General features: G+C 44.5%; 1 protein-coding gene across 34 annotated transcripts in view; it reads right to left on the minus strand.

Moving 5' to 3' along the window:
• Positions 1–21,690, minus strand: part of GPHN (gephyrin) — a 360,949-nt gene that overhangs the window by 187,164 nt on the left and 152,095 nt on the right. For all 34 annotated transcript variants that reach the window (XM_075330398.1, XM_075330420.1, XM_075330424.1 and 31 more), the window contains exons 5-6: positions 21,360–21,454; positions 1,993–2,059 (exon numbers count right to left, since the gene is read on the minus strand). In XM_075330398.1, the coding sequence (XP_075186513.1) occupies positions 1,993–2,059; positions 21,360–21,454 (162 nt within the window). The remainder of the gene's footprint in view (positions 1–1,992; positions 2,060–21,359; positions 21,455–21,690) is intronic.

A 21,690-nucleotide genomic window follows, 5' to 3' on the forward strand; every position in this document is an offset into this window, starting at 1 on the left:
ACATTAGAAAAGTGTATTATACATACTTGGGTGTAAAACTAGGTAATCAGGACACGTCATGGACTCCACATGTAGTGTGTTCTGCTTGTGTAGAAGAACTACAACATTGGTATGAAGGGAAGAAAGAGCTTTCGTTTTGGCGTGCCTACAATCTGGAGGGAACCACAAAATCATAGAGATGCCTGCTACTTGTGTACGTACATCAAGAAGGGCTTCAACCTTAAAAATAAGAAGGAAATTATAAGCCCGGACCTCTCGTCAGCAATACGCCCTGTTCCTCACGGTTCAGGAACACCTGTCCGTTCACCTACGGAGAAACTTGAAAATTCACCTGATTCAGAACATGAAGAGCAGGATTCTGATGAAAACTTTCACGCTAGTCCCAACGAGCCACAGTTGCTTTCACAGTTCCAATTAAAATGATTTAGACGAGGACTTGGACCTTCCTAAACATTCTGCAGAACTTTTAGGCTCTAGAACCTGCAAGATCCTAGTACCCGTTTTTCATGATACAGAAGCAGAGAAATGGAATTCCTTCCATACTTTTCTCAAGACAGTGCTCTAGTGTATGGCAGTGATGTTCCTGGGCTGATGGATAAATGGAACAAGTACAACGTGAGCGAGTGGAGACTCTATATTGATTCAACCAAAAGAAAAGTCTCAAAGCCACTACTGCACAATGGCAGAGAGTATGCTTCACTGCCTGTAGGACATTCTGTGGACCTGAGGGAAACCTATGAGAATTTAGACTTTATTCTTAAGAAACTTAACTACAAGAATAAAGCATGGTCAATATATGGTCATCTGGAAGCTCTCTCTTTGCTCCTTGAGCAGCAAGGAAGATACACAAAGTACCCATACTATTTGTGTGAGTGGGACAGTCAGGATAGGACTCAACACTGCAGCCAAAAAAGGTGGCCAACAAGAACATCTTTGCAACCTGAAGTCAAGAACATAGTTGCGGAAAGTTTAGTTGATCCCAGTCAAGTTCTCCTTCTACCACTCCACATTAAGCTTTGGACTGATGAAGCTGTTTGTGAAAGCTCTACTGAAAGAAGGAGAAGCTTTTAAGAAAATGTGTACCAAGTTTCAGGGACTGTCCGAACCAAAACTGAAGGAAGGCATTTTTGTGGGTCCAGATATTCAAAAACTCATGAAGGATGAAGTGTTCGAAACAAAAATCAAAACTGTTGAGAAAAAGACTTAGGATTCTTATAAAGAAGTTGTGAAGAAATTTCTAGGTAAAAACAAGGATCCAAAATTTTAAATTCATCATGGAGAACTAGCTGAAACGTTTCCAACTCTTACATTACATTACGTTACATTTTTTACATTCCCATTTGGACTACGTTCCTGAAAACCTTGGTGCTGTTAGCAAAGAGCGAGGAGAAAGACTTCATCGGGATTCAAGGAAGATGGAACGACGATACCAAGGAAGATGGAACATACATGATGGGGGACTATACTAAGGTAGATGGAAGGTAAAGATGATGGAGTATGACCGCTGGATGCTTCACAGAGACGATCCGCATCCTTCTATAAGAGAGAAGGGATCAAGAAAAGCTTTGAAGGGGAAAGGAAAAGTCAAAAGAATTAATTTCCAATACAGTTGCAGAATGAATGCTCAATACATTTATATATATAATATTGTGTGTATTTTTGGCTACAATAAAGACTTTTCTTGTTCATCTCACTTGTATGTCATTTTATTGGCGCTTTGTTCAAGCGTTAAGAGCCAAGTAGGCGGTCCTACTTGTATGCAGAGTCATATATCAGAGACCACCCACTTGTCTACCAAGTCTAGAATGAGCAAGGACTTGCAAGATGTACTTGTAACTTGTCTCATTTTTTTTTTTTTACAAGAGTATACAACATAATTATTGGGTCGTCCTGCTCGATAAAATGCTACCGGGAGATTGGACAGCACTTTAAAAGGTGACGGGCTCCTTTAAACACCACATCACGGGCAGAAGGAAATGTGCTTTAGCTTACCTGTGAACCTTTCTTGCTCCCTGGTAAATTGATGATAAGAGTCTTGCCTCTGATTCCACAAACCGGTCTAATGGGAGAGAGAAAAAATAATATAAAGATTACATAATATAAAATTATAATTGGGAAAAAAAAATAAATAAACTTTATATATATATATATATACATATATATATATATACATATATATATATATACATATATATATATATACATATATATATATATATACTAGAAGGTGGCCCGATTCTACGCATCGGGTATTCTAGAATTTACGTATTGTGTAGTTCATGTATGATTTTTGTTATATATATATATATATATATATATATATATATATAGATGTTGTTGTGTGTAGTTACCAAGTGTTTGTGTAGGGAGCTGTACATGTTCTGGGTGTTGTCTGGGTGTGACAGGGAGTGAGAGCGGTGTTGTATGTGTGTTGCGTGTGTTGCGTTGTTTGTGGAGCGCTGTGTGTCTGTAGCGTTGTGTGTGTGTGTGTGTTGCGCGGTTTGTGTGTGTGTGGTGTGTTTTGGGGGGAGGTATGTTTTGTGCAATGTGTGTGTTGTGTGGTATGTGCGTATATTTGTGTGTGCCGCGGTGTTTGTGTGTTGGGTGTTGTGTGTGTGCAGCGTTGTCTGTGTGTGTGGGTGTCTGTGTAGGGCGGTGTTTGTGGTTCCCAGTGTGTGTGTGTGGTGTGTTGTGCAGTGCGCGCGTGCGTGTGTGTGTGTTGGGGGGAGGTGTGCACTTCTCATCGTGCTCCATCCCCCATGCAGCGCACTCCCCATCGTGCTCCATCCCCTATGCTGCGCACCCCCCATCGTGCTCCATCTCCCATGCTGCGCACTCCCAAACGTGCTCCATCCGCCATGCTGCGCACTCCCAAACGTGCTCCATCCGGCATGCTGCGCACTCCCAAACGTGGTCCATCCGCCATGCTGCGCACTCCCAAACGTGCTCCATCCGCCATGCTGCGCACTCCCAAACGTGCTCCATCCGCCATGCTGCGCACTCCCAAACGTGCTCCATCCGCCATGCTGCGCACTCCCAAACGTGCTCCATCCCCCATGCTGCGCACCCCCCATCGTGCTCCATCCCCCATGCTGCACCAGCATCAGCCTCTCTACCCGCAGCATCAGCCTCTCTGCCCGCAGCATCAGCCTCTCTCCTCCCAGCATCAGCCTCTCTACCCGCAGCATCAGCCTCTCTACCCGCAGCATCAGCCTCTCTCCTCCCAGCATCAGCCTCTCTGTCCCCAGCATCAGCCTCTCTGTCCCCAGCATCAGCCTCTCTCATCCCAGCATCAGCCTCTTTCCTACCAACATCAGCCTCTCTCCTACCAACATCAGCCTTTTCTGTCCCCAGCATCAGCCTCTCTCCTCCCAGCATCAGCCTTTTCTGTCCCTAGCATCAGCCTCTCTCCTCCCTGCATCAGCCTCTCTCCTCCCAGCATCAGCCTCTCTCCTCCCAGCCTACCCCAGCCTCAGCCTCCCCCAGCATCAGCCTCTCTCCTCCCAGCATCAGCCTCTCTCCTCCCAGCATCAGCCTTTTCTGTCCCCAGCATCAGCCTCTCTCCTCCCAGCCTACCCCAGCCTCAGCCTCCCCCAGCATCAGCCTCCCCCAGCATCAGCCTCTATCCTCCCAGCATCAACCTCTCTCTTCCCAGCATCAGCCTCTCTCCTCCCAGCCTACCCCAGCCTCAGCCTCCCCCAGCATCAGCCTCTCTCCTCCCAGCATCAGCCTCTCTCTTCCCAGCATCAGCCTCTCTCCTCCCAGCCTACCCCAGCCTCAGCCTCCCCCAGCATCAGCCTCTCTCCTCCCAGCATCAGCCTCTCTCCTCCCAGCATCAGCCTCTCTCCTCTCAGCCTACCCCAGCCTCAGCCTCCCCCAGCTTCAGCCTCTCTACTCCCAGCATCTGCCTTTTCTGTCCCCAGCATCAGCCTCTCTCCTCCCAGCCTACCCCAGCCTCAGCCTTCCCCAGCATCAGCCTCTCTTCTCTCAGCCTCCCCATCCCAGCCTTCCCCAGGATCAGCCTCTCTCCTCCCAGCCTCCTCCAGCACGCCGTGCTCCTCTGACGACACTCACAGATCCGATCGCATACACTCACACACACACACACGATCGCATACACTCACACACACCCGATCGCATACACTCACGCACACACACATTGACGATACTGCACATACGCGCTCACACTCACAACATCCGGAGATACCACATGCTTCTGGCCATGTGATCCTCCGGCAGGTCCTGGAAGCTCACAGCACAGTATCGCCGCCGAGAAGCAAGCGATATCCCAGGATGTTGTGAGTGTGTGGATGCGATGTGATGTGTGTGTGAGGTGTGTGTGAGAGTGAGTGTGATCTGATGTGTGTGTGTGTGTGTATGTGTGTGTTGTTATGTGTGTGCGTGTGTGTATTTTCCGCCGCTGCAGGACCTTGATGCGCTGGTAACTATGCTAGCATGGTTACCAGCGTATCCCGTCCCCCGCTCGCACGGGAGCCCACACCAGCATACGCCGGCCAGCCCCAGCAATGCGAGGGTATGTGTCGGCTGGTTTGGCGGCGTACGCTGATGTGGGCTCCCGGGGGTACAGTACTCACCTGGGAGTCGTGGCTCCGTGACCGTGTCGGTTCGGGGAATGCGTGGGGGGGCGGGGCGAGAGCTAGCGTGCATTGCGTGAGGGGGGCGGGGCGTGGCCGAGTTGCCAATGCCTGCAGGGTGCCGGGGAGAGAGGCCAATCTGTGAGGGGGCGGAGCCTGGGCGAGCGGCCGGCCAATCCGTGTGGGGGCGCAGCCTGGGCGAGCGGCCAATCCGTGCGGGGGGGCGGGGCCATGGCGAGCCCAGCGGCCAATCAGCTTTGTGTCACCGTATGGACACAATTTTGGAGCAAGACAGACACAGACAGACAGAATAAGGCAATTATATATATAGATATATATATATATATATATATACACACACACACACACACACACACACACACACACACACACACAAACAGTACATACCAAAACTTTGGACACACCTTCTCATTCAAAGAGTTTTCTTTATTTTCATGACCCTGAAAAATGTAGATTCACATTGAAGGCATCAAAACTATGAATTAACACATGTGGAATGAGATACTTAGCAAAAAATTGTGAAACAACTGAAAATATGTCTTATATTCTAGGTTCTTCTAAGTAGCCACCTTTTGCTTTGATTACTGCTTTGCACACTCTTGGCATTCTCTTGATGAGCTGCAAGAGGTAGTCACCAGAAATGGTTCTCACTTCACAGGTGTGCCCTGTCAGGTTTAATAAGTGGGATCTCTTGCCTTATAAATGGAGTTGCGACCATCAGTTGTGTTGCGCAGAAGTCTGGTGGATACGCAGCTGATGGTCCTACTGAATATACTGTTAGAATTTCTATTATGGCAAGAAAAAAGCAGCTAAGTAAAGAAAAACGAGTGGCCATCATTACTTTAAGAAATGAAGGTCAGTCAGTCCGAAAAATTGGGAAAACTTTAAAAGTGTCCCCAAGTGCAGGGGCAAAAACCATCAACGCTACAAAGAAACTGATTCACATGAGGACCGGCCCAGGAAAGGAAGACCAAGAGTCACCTCTGCTGCGGAGGATAAGTTTATCCGAGTCACCAGCCTCAGAAATCGCAGGTTAACAGCAGCTCAGATTAGACAACAGGTCAATGCCACACAGAGTTCTAGCAGCAGACACATCTCTAGAACAACTGTTAAGAGGAGACTTTGTGCAGCAGCCTTCATGGTAAAATAGCTAGGAAACCACTGCTAAGGACAGGCAACAAGCAGAAGAGACTTGTTTGGGCTAAAGAACACAAGGAATGGACATTAGACCAGTGGAAATCTGTGCTTTGGTTTGAGGAGTCCAAATTTGCGATCTTTGGATCCAACCACCGTGTCTTTGTGTGACGTAGAAAAGGTGAACAGATGGACTCTACATGGCTGGTTCCCACCATGAAGCATGGAGGAGGAGGTGTGATGTGTGGGGGTGCTTTGCTGGTGACACTGTTGGGGATCTATTCAAAATTGAAGGCATACTGAACCAGCATGGCTACCACAGCATCTTGCAGCAGCATGCTATTCCATTCAGTTTGCATTTAGTTGGACCATCATTTATTTTTCAACAGGACAATGACCTCAAACACACCTCCAGGCTGTGTAAGGGCTATTTGACTAAGAAGGAGAGTGATAGGGTGCTACGCCAGATGACCTGGCCTCCAGTCACCAGACCTGAACCCAATCGATATGGTTTGGGGTGAGCTGGACCACAGAGTGAAGGCAAAAGGGCCAACAAGTGCTACCGTGCTTTTCCAAAATTAAGACACAGTCTTATATTTTTTTTGCCCCCCAAAAAAGCACTAGGGCTTATTTTTGGAGGAGGTCTTATTCTTGGAGAAACACGGTTGGGGGTAAGTTTACCCCCCCCAAAAAAGCAGACCCCCCACTTCCCAGGAGACTCATACTCACCAGACCAGGACTTCTGCGTGGCTCCCAGGTCCTCCCTGTGATCTCCGGTTGGTGCTGCACACCGTCCTACTCTGCTGCTAGCTGACATACTGACACACACAGCAGATCACACACACACACACACCCCCGATCACACACACACACACACACACACACACACCCCCGATCACACACACAGACAGCAGATCACAGGCACACACAGCCGATCACAGATACACACAGCCGAACGCAGACACACACAGCAGATCACACACACACACAGCCGATCGCCGTGCACACATCCCATCACATCCAGCGCTTACGGCCACAGAGAATGAAGCAAGTCACGTGTCCCGCCGCAAGTCCTGTTCGTCGTGCTGCACCGCACTGTCTCTCAGGATTCTGCCGGCGAGAAGAGATCGGTGTCGCTGGATGAGGTGAGTGTGTATGCGATCCGATGTGTGCGCGATCCGATGTGTGTGTGTGTGTGATTTGATGTTTGCGTGTGATCCGATGTTTGTGTGTGCGATCTGATTGTGTGCGATCCGATGTTTGTGTGTGAGATCTGATTGTGTGCGATCCGATGTTTGTGTGTGAGATCTGGTGTGTGTGTGTGTGTGTGTGTGTGTGTGTGCGATCACTGCAGGTCCTGCCACTCCGTGTCGGGTGAGTGTAATTGCCGGGTGCCGTTGTCTATAATGAAGTGTCCTGCAGTATCTGTAACTTTTTTAGCTGCACGGACACTTCATTATAGATTCGCGACGATTATTTTCGGGGAAGGGCTTATATTTAAACCTTGCTCCGAAAATGCTGAAAATCCCTGCTAGGGCTTATTTTTGGGGGAGGTCTTATTTTTTGGAAAAATACGGTAAGCAGCTCTGGGAACTCCTTCAAGACTGTTGGAAGATCATTTCCGGTGACTACCTCTTGAAGCTCATCAAGAGAATGCCAAGAGTGTGCAAAGCAGTAATCAAAGCAAAAGGTGGCTACTTTGAAGAACCTAGAATATAAGACATATTTTCAGTTGTTTCACACTTTATGTATTTCATTCCACATGTGTTAATTCATAGTTTAATGCCTTCAATGTGAATTTACAATTTTCAGAGTCATGAAAATAAAGAAAACTCTTTGAATGAGGTGTGTCCAAACTTTTGGTCTGTACTATATATATATCTATAAGTCTATAAGTCTATAAGAGAACTGTCTCTGGCTAGTAGGGCTATAAGAAAGCTGTTCCTGGGTAGGTGAGCTATACAAGAGCTGGCCCTGGGAATAAAGGCTGTACAAGAACTGTCCCGGGGTACTAGGGCTACAGTGCCTACAAGTAGTATTCAACCCCCTGCAGATTTAGCAGGTTTACACATTCGGAATTAACTTGGCATTGTGACATTTGGACTGTAGATCAGCCTGGAAGTGTGAAATGCAGCAAAAAAGAATGTTATTTCTTTATTTGTTTGTTTTTTTAAATGGTGAAAAGTTTATTCAGAGGGTCATTTATTATTCAACCCCTCAAACCACCAGAATTCTGTTTGGTTCCCCTAAAGTATTAAGAAGTATTTCAGGTACAAAGAACAATGAGCTTCACATGTTTGGATTAATTATCTCTTTTTCCAGCCTTTTCTGACTAATTAAGATCCTCCCCAAACTTGTGAACAGCACTCATACTTGGTCAACATGGGAAAGACAAAGGAGCATTCCAAGGCCATCAGAGACAAGATCGTGGAGGGTCAACAAGGCTGGCAAGGGGTACAAAACCCTTTCCAAGGAGTTGGGCCTACCTGTCTCCACTGTTGGGAGCATCATCCGGAAGTGGAAGGCTTATGGAACTACTGTTAGCCTTCCACGGCCTGGACAGCCTTTGAAAGTTTCCACCCGTGCCGAGGCCAGGCTTGTCCGAAGAGTCAAGGCTAACCCAAGGACAACAAGGAAAGAGCTCTGGGAAGATCTCATGGCAGTGGGGACATTGGTTTCAGTCAATATCATAAGTAACGTACTCCACCGCAATAGTCTCCGTTCCAGACGAGCCCGTAAGGTACCTTTACTTTCAAAGCGTCATGTCAAGGCTCGTCTACAGGTTGCTCATGATCACTTGGAGGACTCTGAGACAGACTGGTTCAAGGTTCTCTGGTCTGATGAGACCAAGATCGAGATCTTTGGTGCCAACCACACACGTGACGTTTGAAGACTGGATGGCACTGCATACGACCCCAAGAATACCATCCCTACAGTCAAGCATGGTGGTGGCAGCATCATGCTGTGGGGCTGTTTCTCAGCCAAGGGGCCTTGCCATCTGGTCCGCATCCATGGGAAGATGGATAGCACGGCCTACCTGGAGATTTTGGCTAAGAACCTCCGCTCCTCCATCAAGGATCTTAAGATGGGTCGTCATTTCATCTTCCAACAAGACAACGACCCAAAGCACACAGCCAAGAAAACCAAGGCCTGGTTCAAGAGGGAAAAAATCAAGGTGTTGCAGTGGCCTAGTCAGTCTCCTGACCTTAACCCAATTGAAAACTTGTGGAAGGAGCTCAAGATTAAAGTCCACATGAGACACCCAAAGAACCTAGATAACTTGGAGAAGATCTGCATGGAGGAGTGGACCAAGATAACTCCAGAGACCTGTGCCGGCCTGATCAGGTCTTATAAAAGACGATTATTAGCTGTAATTGCAAACAAGGGTTATTCCACAAAATATTAAACCTAGGGGTTGAATAATAATTGACCCACACTTTTATGTTGAAAATGTATTAAAATTTAACTGAGCAACATAACTTGTTGGTTTGTAAGATTTATGCATCTGTTAATAAATCCTGCTCTTGTTTGAAGTTTGCAGCCTCTAACTTATTTGCATCTTATCAAACCTGCTAAATCTGCAGGGGGTTGAATACTACTTGTAGGCACTGTATATATATATGCCTCTAAAAAAAAAAAAAAAAAAACATCACTATAAGTTTATGTATGTTACCAGCATTGGTAGAAAACACTGGATGAGTCGGATTTTACAACACAATATGCATACAGATCTCTTAAACCTGATGATGTTGGTGTACATAATATAACAATCCACGTCAGAATAGCTGTATAATGCTTTGGGAAGGTTTAAACTCAATCCAGAATGACATGCCTCAGAGACCCTCCTCCCTGTTGAGATCTCACACTGCTCAGTAAAAGATGCATTTCCCTGTCAGGCTGGATGGGTGGAGGCTGAACACACTTAACACTCAACAGTCTCTCACTCTGTAGCTGAACTCATTAAGTGCTCATTTTAATATCATGAGTATATGTTGCCAAATTATGTTTCTAAGGGGGTGCCAAGCTGGTATAAGGAGACTTATAGGTCAAGCAAAGTTCCTCTAGGAATTAAAATATTCAAACAGCTTTCTCACAAAGGAAGATGACTTGAACTCTAGCCCTATCTAATGGATGTGGCACTTCTAAAAGTCAATAGTGATCCTTCAATGACTTGCCACTTTAATAAGCCTTGCCACACATGACAGGGTAAGAAAGCAAATCAGAAAAAAAAATTGCAGACCCATGTTCTGGGGTGTTTGCCACTCCTCAGTACAAAGCAGGATATCTAATTTGGCTAGGTGAAAGGCCTCCGACTTCGATCCTAAAGGGGGAATGTCTCTCCTAGCCGAGAGTGCCAAGGGAGCTTAGGGAGACGTAATACTAGTCTGGGAATTTAAATATTAAAATTAAATAGGTTCTTCAGAGAGGAAGAGGACTTAATACTTTAGCGACACCTATTGGATGTATCAATTTTAAGAGTCAATATCACTCTTTATTGAGCCTTGTCTCATAAATTAGGATAAGAAGCCAAATCTGATCTCGTGCTTTGCACTGATGATGTACCAACACCCTGAAACATGTGTCTGTAAATGGATCATGAGAAGACTCTGCTGCTTCTGTCCCAGGATACACAGCACAAGCGGAATAAGATATGTTACTGTATTTGAACTTTTAGTTTATATACATGGGTCTTTATATGTTTAGGTACATGCTTTTGTACCTCATCTGTTAGTAAGTGTAATGCAGCTCTGTAATTCGGTGATGCTGCTGTTAAATTTACGCCAACACGGTTTATTATGTGTTAAAGAAAAAATAGAACCGAAAATCTTCCCATTTGTGTAATGTCTCATCACCTAGATTCATGTCTCCCTGGCCAAGACCTCCATCCTTTACACTAATTATCAGCAATCAATCAATTGTATGGAGGCTGCTGTCAAAAGTGAGAGATGTCAGAAATCAACAGTGTTCCTGTAGCGGAGGCATGAAACGCAAGTTGTTGTCAGCCTGGATCTCCTTTCATCATCTCTCGTCTGAGGCGTGTAAGCTGCACGTTGTCTACTGGCCAAGTTTCAAAGACTGAGTCTAAAAACTGAGAGACATGTATATAGCTGTGATCCGGCACATGACATATCCACAGTTGAAGGGTTTGTCTGATGTAAACAAGTTATCACCCATCCATTGGATAGTCGGTAACTTTCAGGTAGGTGGCCGGCCGGTGAGACCTGTTTCGATCGGGAATGAGCCACTTTCGTCCTTTTTACCAAATTAAATCAGCAGATCGATATCCGACTGCAGTTCCAAATATTCTCCATGTGGCTCCAAGAAAAAGCCCAATAGGGAATAAATGGAGTGGGCAGTCCTGTATGCTCCATTGTATCTGGGAAAAAAAGTGCCACAATTGGATTGGATGCCCAGTGATCAACAAGTTATTACCCATATATTGGATAGTTGGTAACTTTCAGATCGGTGGTCGACCGATGAGACCTGCTTCGATCAGCAGAATGAGCCCCTTTCGGCCTTTTCACCAAATTAAGTAGCAGATAGATATCCGACAGCAGCTCCAATCATTCTTTATGTGCCTCTCGGAAAAAGCCGATAGGGAATAAATGGAGTGGGCAGTCCGGTATGCTCTATTCTAACTGGGAAAAAAGTACCACGATCTGTCCATTGGATCCGACGCCCACCGATCAACAATTTATCGCCTATTTTTAATGGACAAACACTTCAATTAAGGGTCAACCTACTTGGGTGAACTGGTTCCAGTTTATCAGGTGGCTGCCGAATGTCCCTCGGAGCGCATGGCTTATCAACTATGCCAAATGCCAAGATCTAACTGAAGAAGGCTGCTGCTGATGAAAGCACCTCTTATAAACAGGCTCTACACGGACAGAAATTGGGCCTTGATTTTTTTATTTGCTCTTTTATTCCCATTAAATGCAGTGGTCAGTACAAAGTGATTGTGATTAGTAAGATTTTCCTGACACTTTCTTAGTTACATTCTATAGCAAAAGCCATTGACCGTAAATAGCTTACAACACAGCAAAGGGATCTCATTGTTGAAAGTTATCATCCAGGAGAAGGATACAAAAACATTTCCAAGGCATTAGATCTACCAAGGAACACTGTGAAGAGGTCATCAGTAAGTAGCATAAATTTAACACAACAGTGATATTACCTAGAACATGACATCACTCCCTTTGAGGTGGGCAACCAATGATGTCTTGGGAGACAAGACTGGAGACGCTACAGACCATGGCAGCACGTCTATGCCATGCAGGCTGCTCACAGTAGTATGGGCAATATGCAGCCTTGCGTTGTCATATAGACAAATGGCTCCAGGGACACTTTGAATTAATGGCCGTACCACCGGTTGCCCCATCAGATCAATGTAATGTTGAGCTTTTAGTGCACCTGGAATGAAGACTAAAGGGATTAGGCTACTGTACTAGATGTCAACCCAATAATCCCAGGAGTAGGATCGATATGTGTTCCATGGTGAAGGCCTCTGCATGGATTTGTCTAGGTGATCCATTCGATACTGTATGAGAAATCTGTCATCATATACCAAGCCTCAAAAAGTATCAGGGATTTGCATGACATTGGGCTTCGAGCTAGACATCCACCTACAGGTGTCCACTGGTGTCCTCACACCACAGCTCTCAAAGGCTATCATGCTGCAGAGCAAGATGGCAATGGAAGTCAACACTATTCAGCAATGGGTCCAGCTTTTGTCTTGGATGTAACAATAGGTGGAGATTGGTCTGGAAACCACAGGGGCAACGCCATGAAGAGGCCTTCAGTAGGGAACATGAACGTGTCCCAGGAACCGTTTTCTAACAGGACAATATCAAGCTATTTGCTACTTGCGCTACTATGAGAAGACTGTGTGGGCTAAACTTGATACCATGGCCTGCAGCATTTCTGGTCTTATCTCTCACTGAGCACATCTCTAAAAGATATACAGCACGTAACTGTGATCAAATGGACTGCCCATTACGGTGCTATCCAGCAGAGAAGGGTAACCACCATCACCCAAAAGACAGGACGGAAGCAACTATGACTACAACCCGTCTCTACGAGGAGCCTTTAACAGTAGAACAACAGATAACTCAATGATGGCAGGGGCGGACATATCATTGGTAGAAGAACCTGGGGCCCAAGAGGTAAGAGGGACCACTTCTACCACAAAGAACATGTGCATTATTATGAGCTATTGTGCTATAAAGGGCGCTTTTCTGTCTGTGTCCACCAATGGATGATATCTATATATCCAGGGGCGTTACATGCAGGAGGCGGGGGGAGGGGCTGACGATGTCAGCACTTATTCTAGCTGGATGTGTGTCCAAAGATGCACATTCAGTAGAAATGCATTTCGGCGCAGAGACTCAACTGGTCCCTGCGCCGCAATACATGCTGTCGGCCAATTAGAGGTGGGCAGCCGACATCAACATGTCTGAAACCAGTGACGTCATGCATCTTCGACAGCAGGCACGTCAAAGTCAGATGCTTACCTCTACAAAAGAGGGAGTGGGGGAAGGTAAGAAGAATGGCGTTTTTATGTGCTAAAGAACAGAGGTATAATGGGAGATATATATCTATATATATTTATACCAGGATGGGGCCCAGGATGGAGTACATATATATCAGGTAGGGGCCCAGGATGTGGAGATATATATACTAGGAGGGTGCCAACAATGAGGGACATATATACCAGAGAACATATAGACCAGGAAGGTGCCCATGATGGAGGATATTTTATATGTACAAATATATATATATATATATATATATATATATATATATATATATATATATATATATATACACACCCCAAGAACCAAGAAGGTGCCCAGGATGGGAAATATTGATACCAGGAAGGGGCCCGTGATGGGGAACATATATACGAAGAAAGGGCACAGGATCAGGGGATAATCATACCAGGAAGGGGTCCATGATGGAGGACATATATACCAAGAAGGTGTACTGGATGGGAGATATTTATACTAGAAAGGAGCCCAGGATGGGGGATATTTATATTAGGAAGGGGCCCATGGTGGAAGACATATATACGAGGAAGGAGCCCGCATGGAGGACATCTATACAAAGAGGGTGCCCAAGATGGGGGATATTATTTATACCAGGAAAAGGTATAGGATGGGGAATATTTATATCAGTAAGGTGCCCATGATGGAGCACATATATATTATTATTATTATAGCGCCATTTATTCCATGGCGCTTTACAAGTGAAAAGGTTATAAATAACAAACAAATACAACAATCATTAACAATACAAAACAGACAGGTACAGGAGGAGAGAGGACCCTGCCCGCGGGGGCTCACAGTCTACAGGGGATGGGTGAGGGTACAATATATTAAGAAAGAACCCAGGATGGGGGAAATATATACGAAATGGCCAGAATGGGGGATATATATAGGAAGGGGTCAGGATGGGGGACATATATAGGAAGGGACCAGGATGGGGGACATATATAGGAAGGGACCAGGATGGGGGATATATATAGGAATGGGCCAGGATGGGGGACATATATAGGAAGGGGCCAGGATGGGGGACATATATAGGAAGGGGCCAGGATGGGGGACATATATAGGAAGGGACCAGGATGGGGGACATATATATAGGACTGGGCCAGGATGGGGGATATATATAGGAATGGACCAGGATGGGGAATATATATAGGAAGGGGCCAGGACGGGGGATATATATAGGAAGGGGCCAGGATGGGGGACATATATAAGAATGGACCAGGATGGGGGATATATATAGGAAAAGGCCAGGATGGGGGATATACATAGGAAGGGGCCAGGATGGGGGGAATATATATAGGAAGGGGCCAGGATGGGGGGGGATATATATAGGAAGGGGCCAGGATGGGGGATTATATATATATATATATATATATATATATATATATATATATATATATATATATATATATATATGGGGGAATATTTATATCAGTAAGGTGCCCATGATGGAGCACATATATATTATTATTATAGCGCCATTTATTCCATGGCGCTTTACAAGTGAAAAGGTTATAAATAACAAACAAATACAACAATCATTAACAATACAAAACAGACAGGTACAGGAGGAGAGAGGACCCTGCCCGCGGGGGCTCACAGTCTACAGGGGATGGGTGAGGGTACAATATATTAAGAACCCAGGATGGGGGAAATATATACGAAGGGGCCAGAATGGGGGATATATATAGGAAGGGGCCAGGATGGAGGATATATATAGGAAGGGGTCAGGATGGGGGACATATATAGGAAGGGGCCAGGATGGGGGACATATATAGGAAGGGACCAGGATGGGGGACATATATATAGGACTGGGCCAGGATGGGGGATATATATAGGAATGGACCAGGATGGGGAATATATATAGGAAGGGGCCAGGATGGGGGATATATATAGGAAGGGGCCAGGATGGGGGACATATATAAGAATGGACCAGGATGGGGAATATATATAGGAAGGGGCCAGGATGGGGGATATATATAGGAAGGGGCCAGGATGGGGGACATATATAAGAATGGACCAGGATGGGGGATATATATAGGAAAAGGCCAGGATGGGGGATATACATAGGAAGGGGCCAGGATAAGGGGGATATATATAGGAAGGGGCCAGGATGGGGGATTATATATATATATATATATATAGGAAGGGGCCAGGATGAGGGATATATATAGGAAGGGACCAGGATGACGGATATATATAGGAAGGGGCCAGTATGGGGGATATATATAGGAAGGGGCCAGGATGGGGGGATATATATAGGAAGGGGCCAGGATGGGGGACATATATAGGAATGGACCAGGATGGGGAATATATATAGGAAGGGGCCAGGATGGGGGACATATATAGGAAGGGACCAGGATGGGGGATATATATAGGAAAAGGCCAGGATGGAGGATATATATAGGAAGGGGCCAGGATGGGGGATATATATAGGAAGGGGCCAGGATGGGGGACATATATAAGAAGGGACCAGGATGGGGGATATATATAGGAAAAGGCCAGGATGACGGATATATATAGGAAGGGGCCAGTATGGGGGATATATATAGGAAGGGGCCAGGATGGGGGGACATATATAGGAAGGGGCCAGGATGGGGGATATATATAGGAAGGGGCCAGGATGGGGGACCTATATAGGAAGGGACCAGGATGGGGATATATATAAGAAGGGGCCAGGATGGGGGACATTATTACAGGATGGGGTACAACATGTATGCCTTTATAAGATTTACAACACTACAAAGGCCCATATACTGTATATGACCATCATGCTGCGGGGTAAGTCCAGATCTTGCACAGGGGCCCATCGGACTCTTGTCACGCCATAGTATGAGATCTTGGTGAGGCTATGATTTTATATACAAGTATCTGTGTGAAATGACATGACAACAAGCTGTATCGCATGACCTATTCCTAAAAGCATCACTGGGGCCCCGTACAGCGGCAGATGGAACACCTATATGTCCATAGTACAGACGCGTATGGACGCTTTGTGCCATCCTACGAGCTTTAGTTCATGGCTTCTAAACCTGAAGATGAAGAATGCAAATATTCCGAATGGAAATGTATTATTTAAGGCATTGTTATTGCATTCTTGCTTTACATACAGCGATCATGGGTTTCGCCTCCCCCTCGCGTGCAGGGAATACCATTAATCTTGCTCGGCTTCGCTCGGATGCTATTTTAGGTGACAATATTGCAGAGTCACGTTTGTAGCGAGGCTAGGAGGGAACCTTCCTCTCCCCTTCCTTACCATCAGGCTTTTCATCTGGCGCGCTCCGCACATTACCTGCATTCCCTGCTGTTTTTTCGAAGGGACGACCACAAGGAACTGCTGACATGGAGAATTATAAAGCAGCACCTTGTAAACTGGGGAAGCCAAAACAGCTGACTGCATAACAAGCCTTTATTACTATATTATTGTGCGGCACAAAGGCTTTATAGATCTGCCAAACCGATAAATTCCCAAACTTCACGTCTCTGTAACATCATGATGAAAAAAACAAAAAAGGACTAAGAACGGCCGTATTTGTATTAATATCTACAGCCCGGAACAGGGAAAAAAATACACATTATGGGTTGGAAGAAGCTAATAATGAATTGTACATTTCAAAAAGTTGATAAAAAAATGAAAAATCAGACTAAAATACAAATCTTCTGCAGACCAATGTGTCTCCATGGTAACAGACTACAAACAAACCACACGTAGTCAGGTCACACTCCGTGCCACCTAGGGCCAAAAAGGATGAATCTAAGAATTAGATTAATTCGCCAATTAGTAAAGAACAGTTTTGATATTGATCCTCATAGCAGCTTTCATAACATCTTGTTGGCTAATAATAAATTGTACATAACATCAAAGTGGACCTCTCACTCAAAAATGTAGCACAAAATACCTTATAAAAATCCTCATGTTCTCCAGATTCCGACGCTCTTTTCCGTTTTGTGCTGCGTCGCTCCATCACTGAGATATTCACATTTGTTGGATTTGGAGCGCTATGTGAAATCCCTGCTTGTAGCACAACTGGGCGTTTCTTCAGAGTCTTCTCTGAGGACGTGACTATTCACCCCTCCTCCTAGTCACTGCCAATCCCAGCTCAGTAGCTGATGATATAGCAGTCTATCAGTCTCAAATTGCCAGCATCTGGGAGGGAGGGATGAAAGAGCCTGCCAACTAGAGAAGACTCTGAAGAAACACCCAGTTGGCCTACAAGCAGAGATTTCCCATACTGCGCTGCAGGAGAAAAATGTAAATATCTCCGCAAGGGAGCGATGCAGCTCAAAACGGAAAAAAACAGCAGAATCAGTTTAGCTCAGGGATCAAGTGACAATCCTTTTAGAGGTTCAGAAAGATAACTAAAATTCTGCTACTGTCTTTTGGGTTTTGCTTTCAATGCATTGATCGTACGGTACAAATTACCTGGAATAATAATTCTCCAGGACACTATAATTAAGTAAATAAGATTTTATTGAAGTGATAAAACAAATTAAATATTTGCAAAGACAAAAAAAAATGTTTTATGTCACCATCTTCAGAGACCCATAATTTTTTTCCCATCAATTAAGCTACGAGTATATGAAGGCTTGTTTTTTCGTTTGTTTTTTTTTACGTTTTTTTAGGGGTATGGCGAATTATTTTAATTGATACCATTTCGGGGTACATATAATCTTTTAATTACTTATCATTGCATTTTTTGTGAGGGCAGGGGGAGGCGTTGTTGCAATTTTGGCATTTCAATTGTTACCATTTTTTGACATTTTTAATGGAAACAATAATAACTATAATTAATAATAATTTTTTAATATTTATTTTCAAAGAGGATGGCTCAAATTTCAAGTTTCTTTGCTTTTGTTTTTTTTTTGTTTTTAAGTGTTCATAAGGAACTTGAACTTTCAATTGACTGATAACTTATGCTACATAGTGTTGCCATCACAAAAGTGAGTACACCTCTCCCATTTTGTATATATTTTAGGATATCTTTTCATAGGACAACACTGCAGATCTGAGCCTGTGATACGATGTGCAGTGTCAGTGCGCAGCTTGTAGAACAGTGTAAATTTAGTGCCCTCTAAATAAGTCACACACAGCCATTAATGTCAAACCGCTGGCAATAAAAGGGAGTTCATCCCCCAAGTGAAAATGACCAAATTGCGCCCAAAGCGTGAAGGTTTTGTGTGGACACCATTATTTTCCAGTACGGCCCTAACTCACTAGAGTTTCACAGGAGCCTTCCATCCTCCATGACATCATCATGGATCACGGAGCTGGTGGATGTTAGAGACCTTGCGCTCCTCCACCTTCCATTTGAGGAGGCCCCACAGCTGCACAGTAGAGTCAAGGTCTGGAGACACTTGGCCAGTCCAGCACCTTTACCCTCAGTTTATGTAGCGAAGCAGTGGTGGTCTTGGAGGTGTTTTCGGTCATTATGTTGGAATACGAAAGGAGGGGATCATGTTCTTCTTCAGTATGTCACAGTACATATTCGCATTCATGGTTCCCTCAATGACCTGTAGCCACCCACAGCCAGCCGCACTCATGCAGCACCAAACCATGACCCTCCACCACCATGCCTGACTGTAGGCAGGACACACTTGTCTTTGGACCCCTCACCTGGTGGGTGCCACACACGAGTCACAACATCTGAACCAAATAAGTTCATCTTGGTCTCATCAGACCACAGGACACGGTTCCAGTAATCCTTGTCCTTAGTTTGTTTGTCTTCAGCAAACTATTTGTGAGCTTTCTTGTGCGTCATCCTTTTGTTATAAACCAACATGAGTTTATTGAAAATTTCAAAATATAATTAACACACAAATTCGGGGTTACCCATCCCCCAAACTCCCATCTTGTGCATCATCTTTAGAAGAGGCTTTCTTCTCGACAGCCATGCAATCCAATGTAATGCAGTGTGTGCAGTATGGTCTGAGCACTGACAGGCGGGCCCCTACCCCTGTATCCTCTGCAGCAATGCTGGCAGCACTTATACATCTATTCTGAAAAAACAACCTGTGGATAGGACGCTGAGCTCGTGCACTAAACTTCTTTGGTTGACCATGGTGAGGCCTGTTCTGAGTAGATCCTGTCTTGTTATACCACTGTATGGTCTTGGCCACTGTGCTGCAACTCATTTAGGGCGGTGGCAATCTTCTTATAGCCTCGGCCATCTTTATGTAGGGCAACAATTCTTTTTTTCAGATCCTCAGAGAATTCTTTGCCATGAAGAGATATGTTGCATTTCCAGTGACCAGTATGAGAGAGTGTGTGAGAGATAACACCAAATTTAATACCTGCTCCCCATTCACACCTGAGCCCTTGTAACATACGAGTTACATGACACCGGGGAGGGAAAATGGCTAATTTAGCACAATTTGGCCATATTCACTTAGGGGTGTACTCACTTTTTTTTGGCGGGAACTGCAGCACAACTCAATGTAAGTGAATGGTCCTTGCCTCTAGAGCTCCACCAGAAGTCTCTGCATTAGTAGGGGTCCTTAGGTCAGACCCTCGCAATCGCACCTCAACGCCCCATGATCCCGGACTGTGGAACGCCGACGTATAACCTCCCCGTTATGTGAATTAACAATATATACTAAAACTATTGGCATGAACGCTAACACAAGACTGAAAAGCTATGTCGCTTTACTGGAAATCCATTTACTGCATTCCCAATAAACAGTCCCCGCTGTCAACCGCCGCGTGATTCCTGCGAGAGGCGATGGCAGATATTGATCAGGAATGACGGCCATTTTTCATAAATTAACATTAAGCAAGAAACAATAATCCCGGCCAGAATTTAACAAAGACTATATACACGCTCTTCTAAGAAGGCCAGTCAGACATTTGTAAAGGCATCTCTAGATACGAAAAAGGACTCTGTCAGCAGTTTTTTGCTATGTAATCTGAGGGGCAGAGACCCTGATTCCAGTGATGTGTCACTTACTGAGCTGCTTAGTGTAGTTTTGATATAATCACAGCTTTCTCCTCTGCAGATCTGACTGCTGAGCTCTGTATAATCCCACCCACAACAACGATGGTACACTGTGCATAGGCAGAAAGCTGCCACTCCTTTTGGTTGTGGGGTTAAACAGAGCTCATTAATATATGGAGGATTACCTGGCAGCAGATTTACTAGTCCTCTAGTGATTATCTCATAATGATAAATCAGTGATTTTATAAAAAAAACTACAGAAAGCAGGTAAGTGAATGACACATGGGTCTCTGCCCCTATATTATGCTGCTGTCAGATTATGTAGCAAAAACCTTGAGTCAGATTCCCTTTAAAGAAGTTTTCCAAAAACAGAAAAAAGAAGGCTGCTCACACTCTTGTCCATCCTGTTTATCTGATCTAACACTGGAGATACCAGGGCTGCAGAGGTAGGAAGAGGCTGCTCACACTGCTGTCCACCCTCTCTATCTGAGCTAATACTGGAGATACCAGTGCTGCTGAGGAAAGAAGAGGCTGCTCACACTGCTGTACACTTTTTATCCGATCGAATACTGGAGATATCAGGTGTGGTGATAGCTATGACTTTATTTATAGTGATATTTTAGTCAGTCATTACTTAATTTTTCTATTCCCGGAGAACCCCATTAATAGGTCTCATATTTATTTTATGGCTTTTACAAAAATGAATATCAGTAGAAAATTACCAAAAAGACTTTCCATTAGGTCAAGAACATAAAGTCCTACAGTCTCATCTTCCCTCTCCTTATTAAAGGATACATGCCAAGCTGCCATCCAATATGCTGACCCTTCTTGTCCCTGACGTCTGTCATCAGGAATAGTTAGGAAACCATCATACAGTTTATATGAAGGACTAAAACAAAAACTGTTGGGGTCAGGCTGACGCTCACCCAATGCGTATTACCAGAGCAAATACCAACCTCCTACTATTACGCCGGCATTCTGCCATGAATTTTAAAAGTAAGTACACCAGTTTCATCAGGTCTAAGACATCTATTTAATGAAGTATGCGGCATATATTGCAAAGTCAGTGCGAATGTTGAGACGGTTTTACTCATAATTAATTTTTGGCATTAAAGAGGGTAAATTCTTACCTAGAGAGCATCCCGAGGGGTGTAACATTGAGAGATCCCATTAACATTGCCAAGGCCATCCCCGGGGCTTCCCGTTCTATTACTTCTTTTGTGGCCTATAGATAGATGGAAACAATTTGCATTAGTATTATGGCAAGAAGAATAAAATACCAAGTAGATTACCAGTTCTATGCATTATACTGTGTGTATATATATATATATATATATATGGTATATATATATATATATATATATATATATATATGGTATATATATATATATATATGGTATATATATATATATAAAAATTATATTACTGCATATATATATATATATTAATTATATTGCTGTA

This window comes from Anomaloglossus baeobatrachus, chromosome 12 (assembly GCF_048569485.1).
Source record: "Anomaloglossus baeobatrachus isolate aAnoBae1 chromosome 12, aAnoBae1.hap1, whole genome shotgun sequence".
Lineage (NCBI taxonomy): Eukaryota > Metazoa > Chordata > Amphibia > Anura > Aromobatidae > Anomaloglossus > Anomaloglossus baeobatrachus.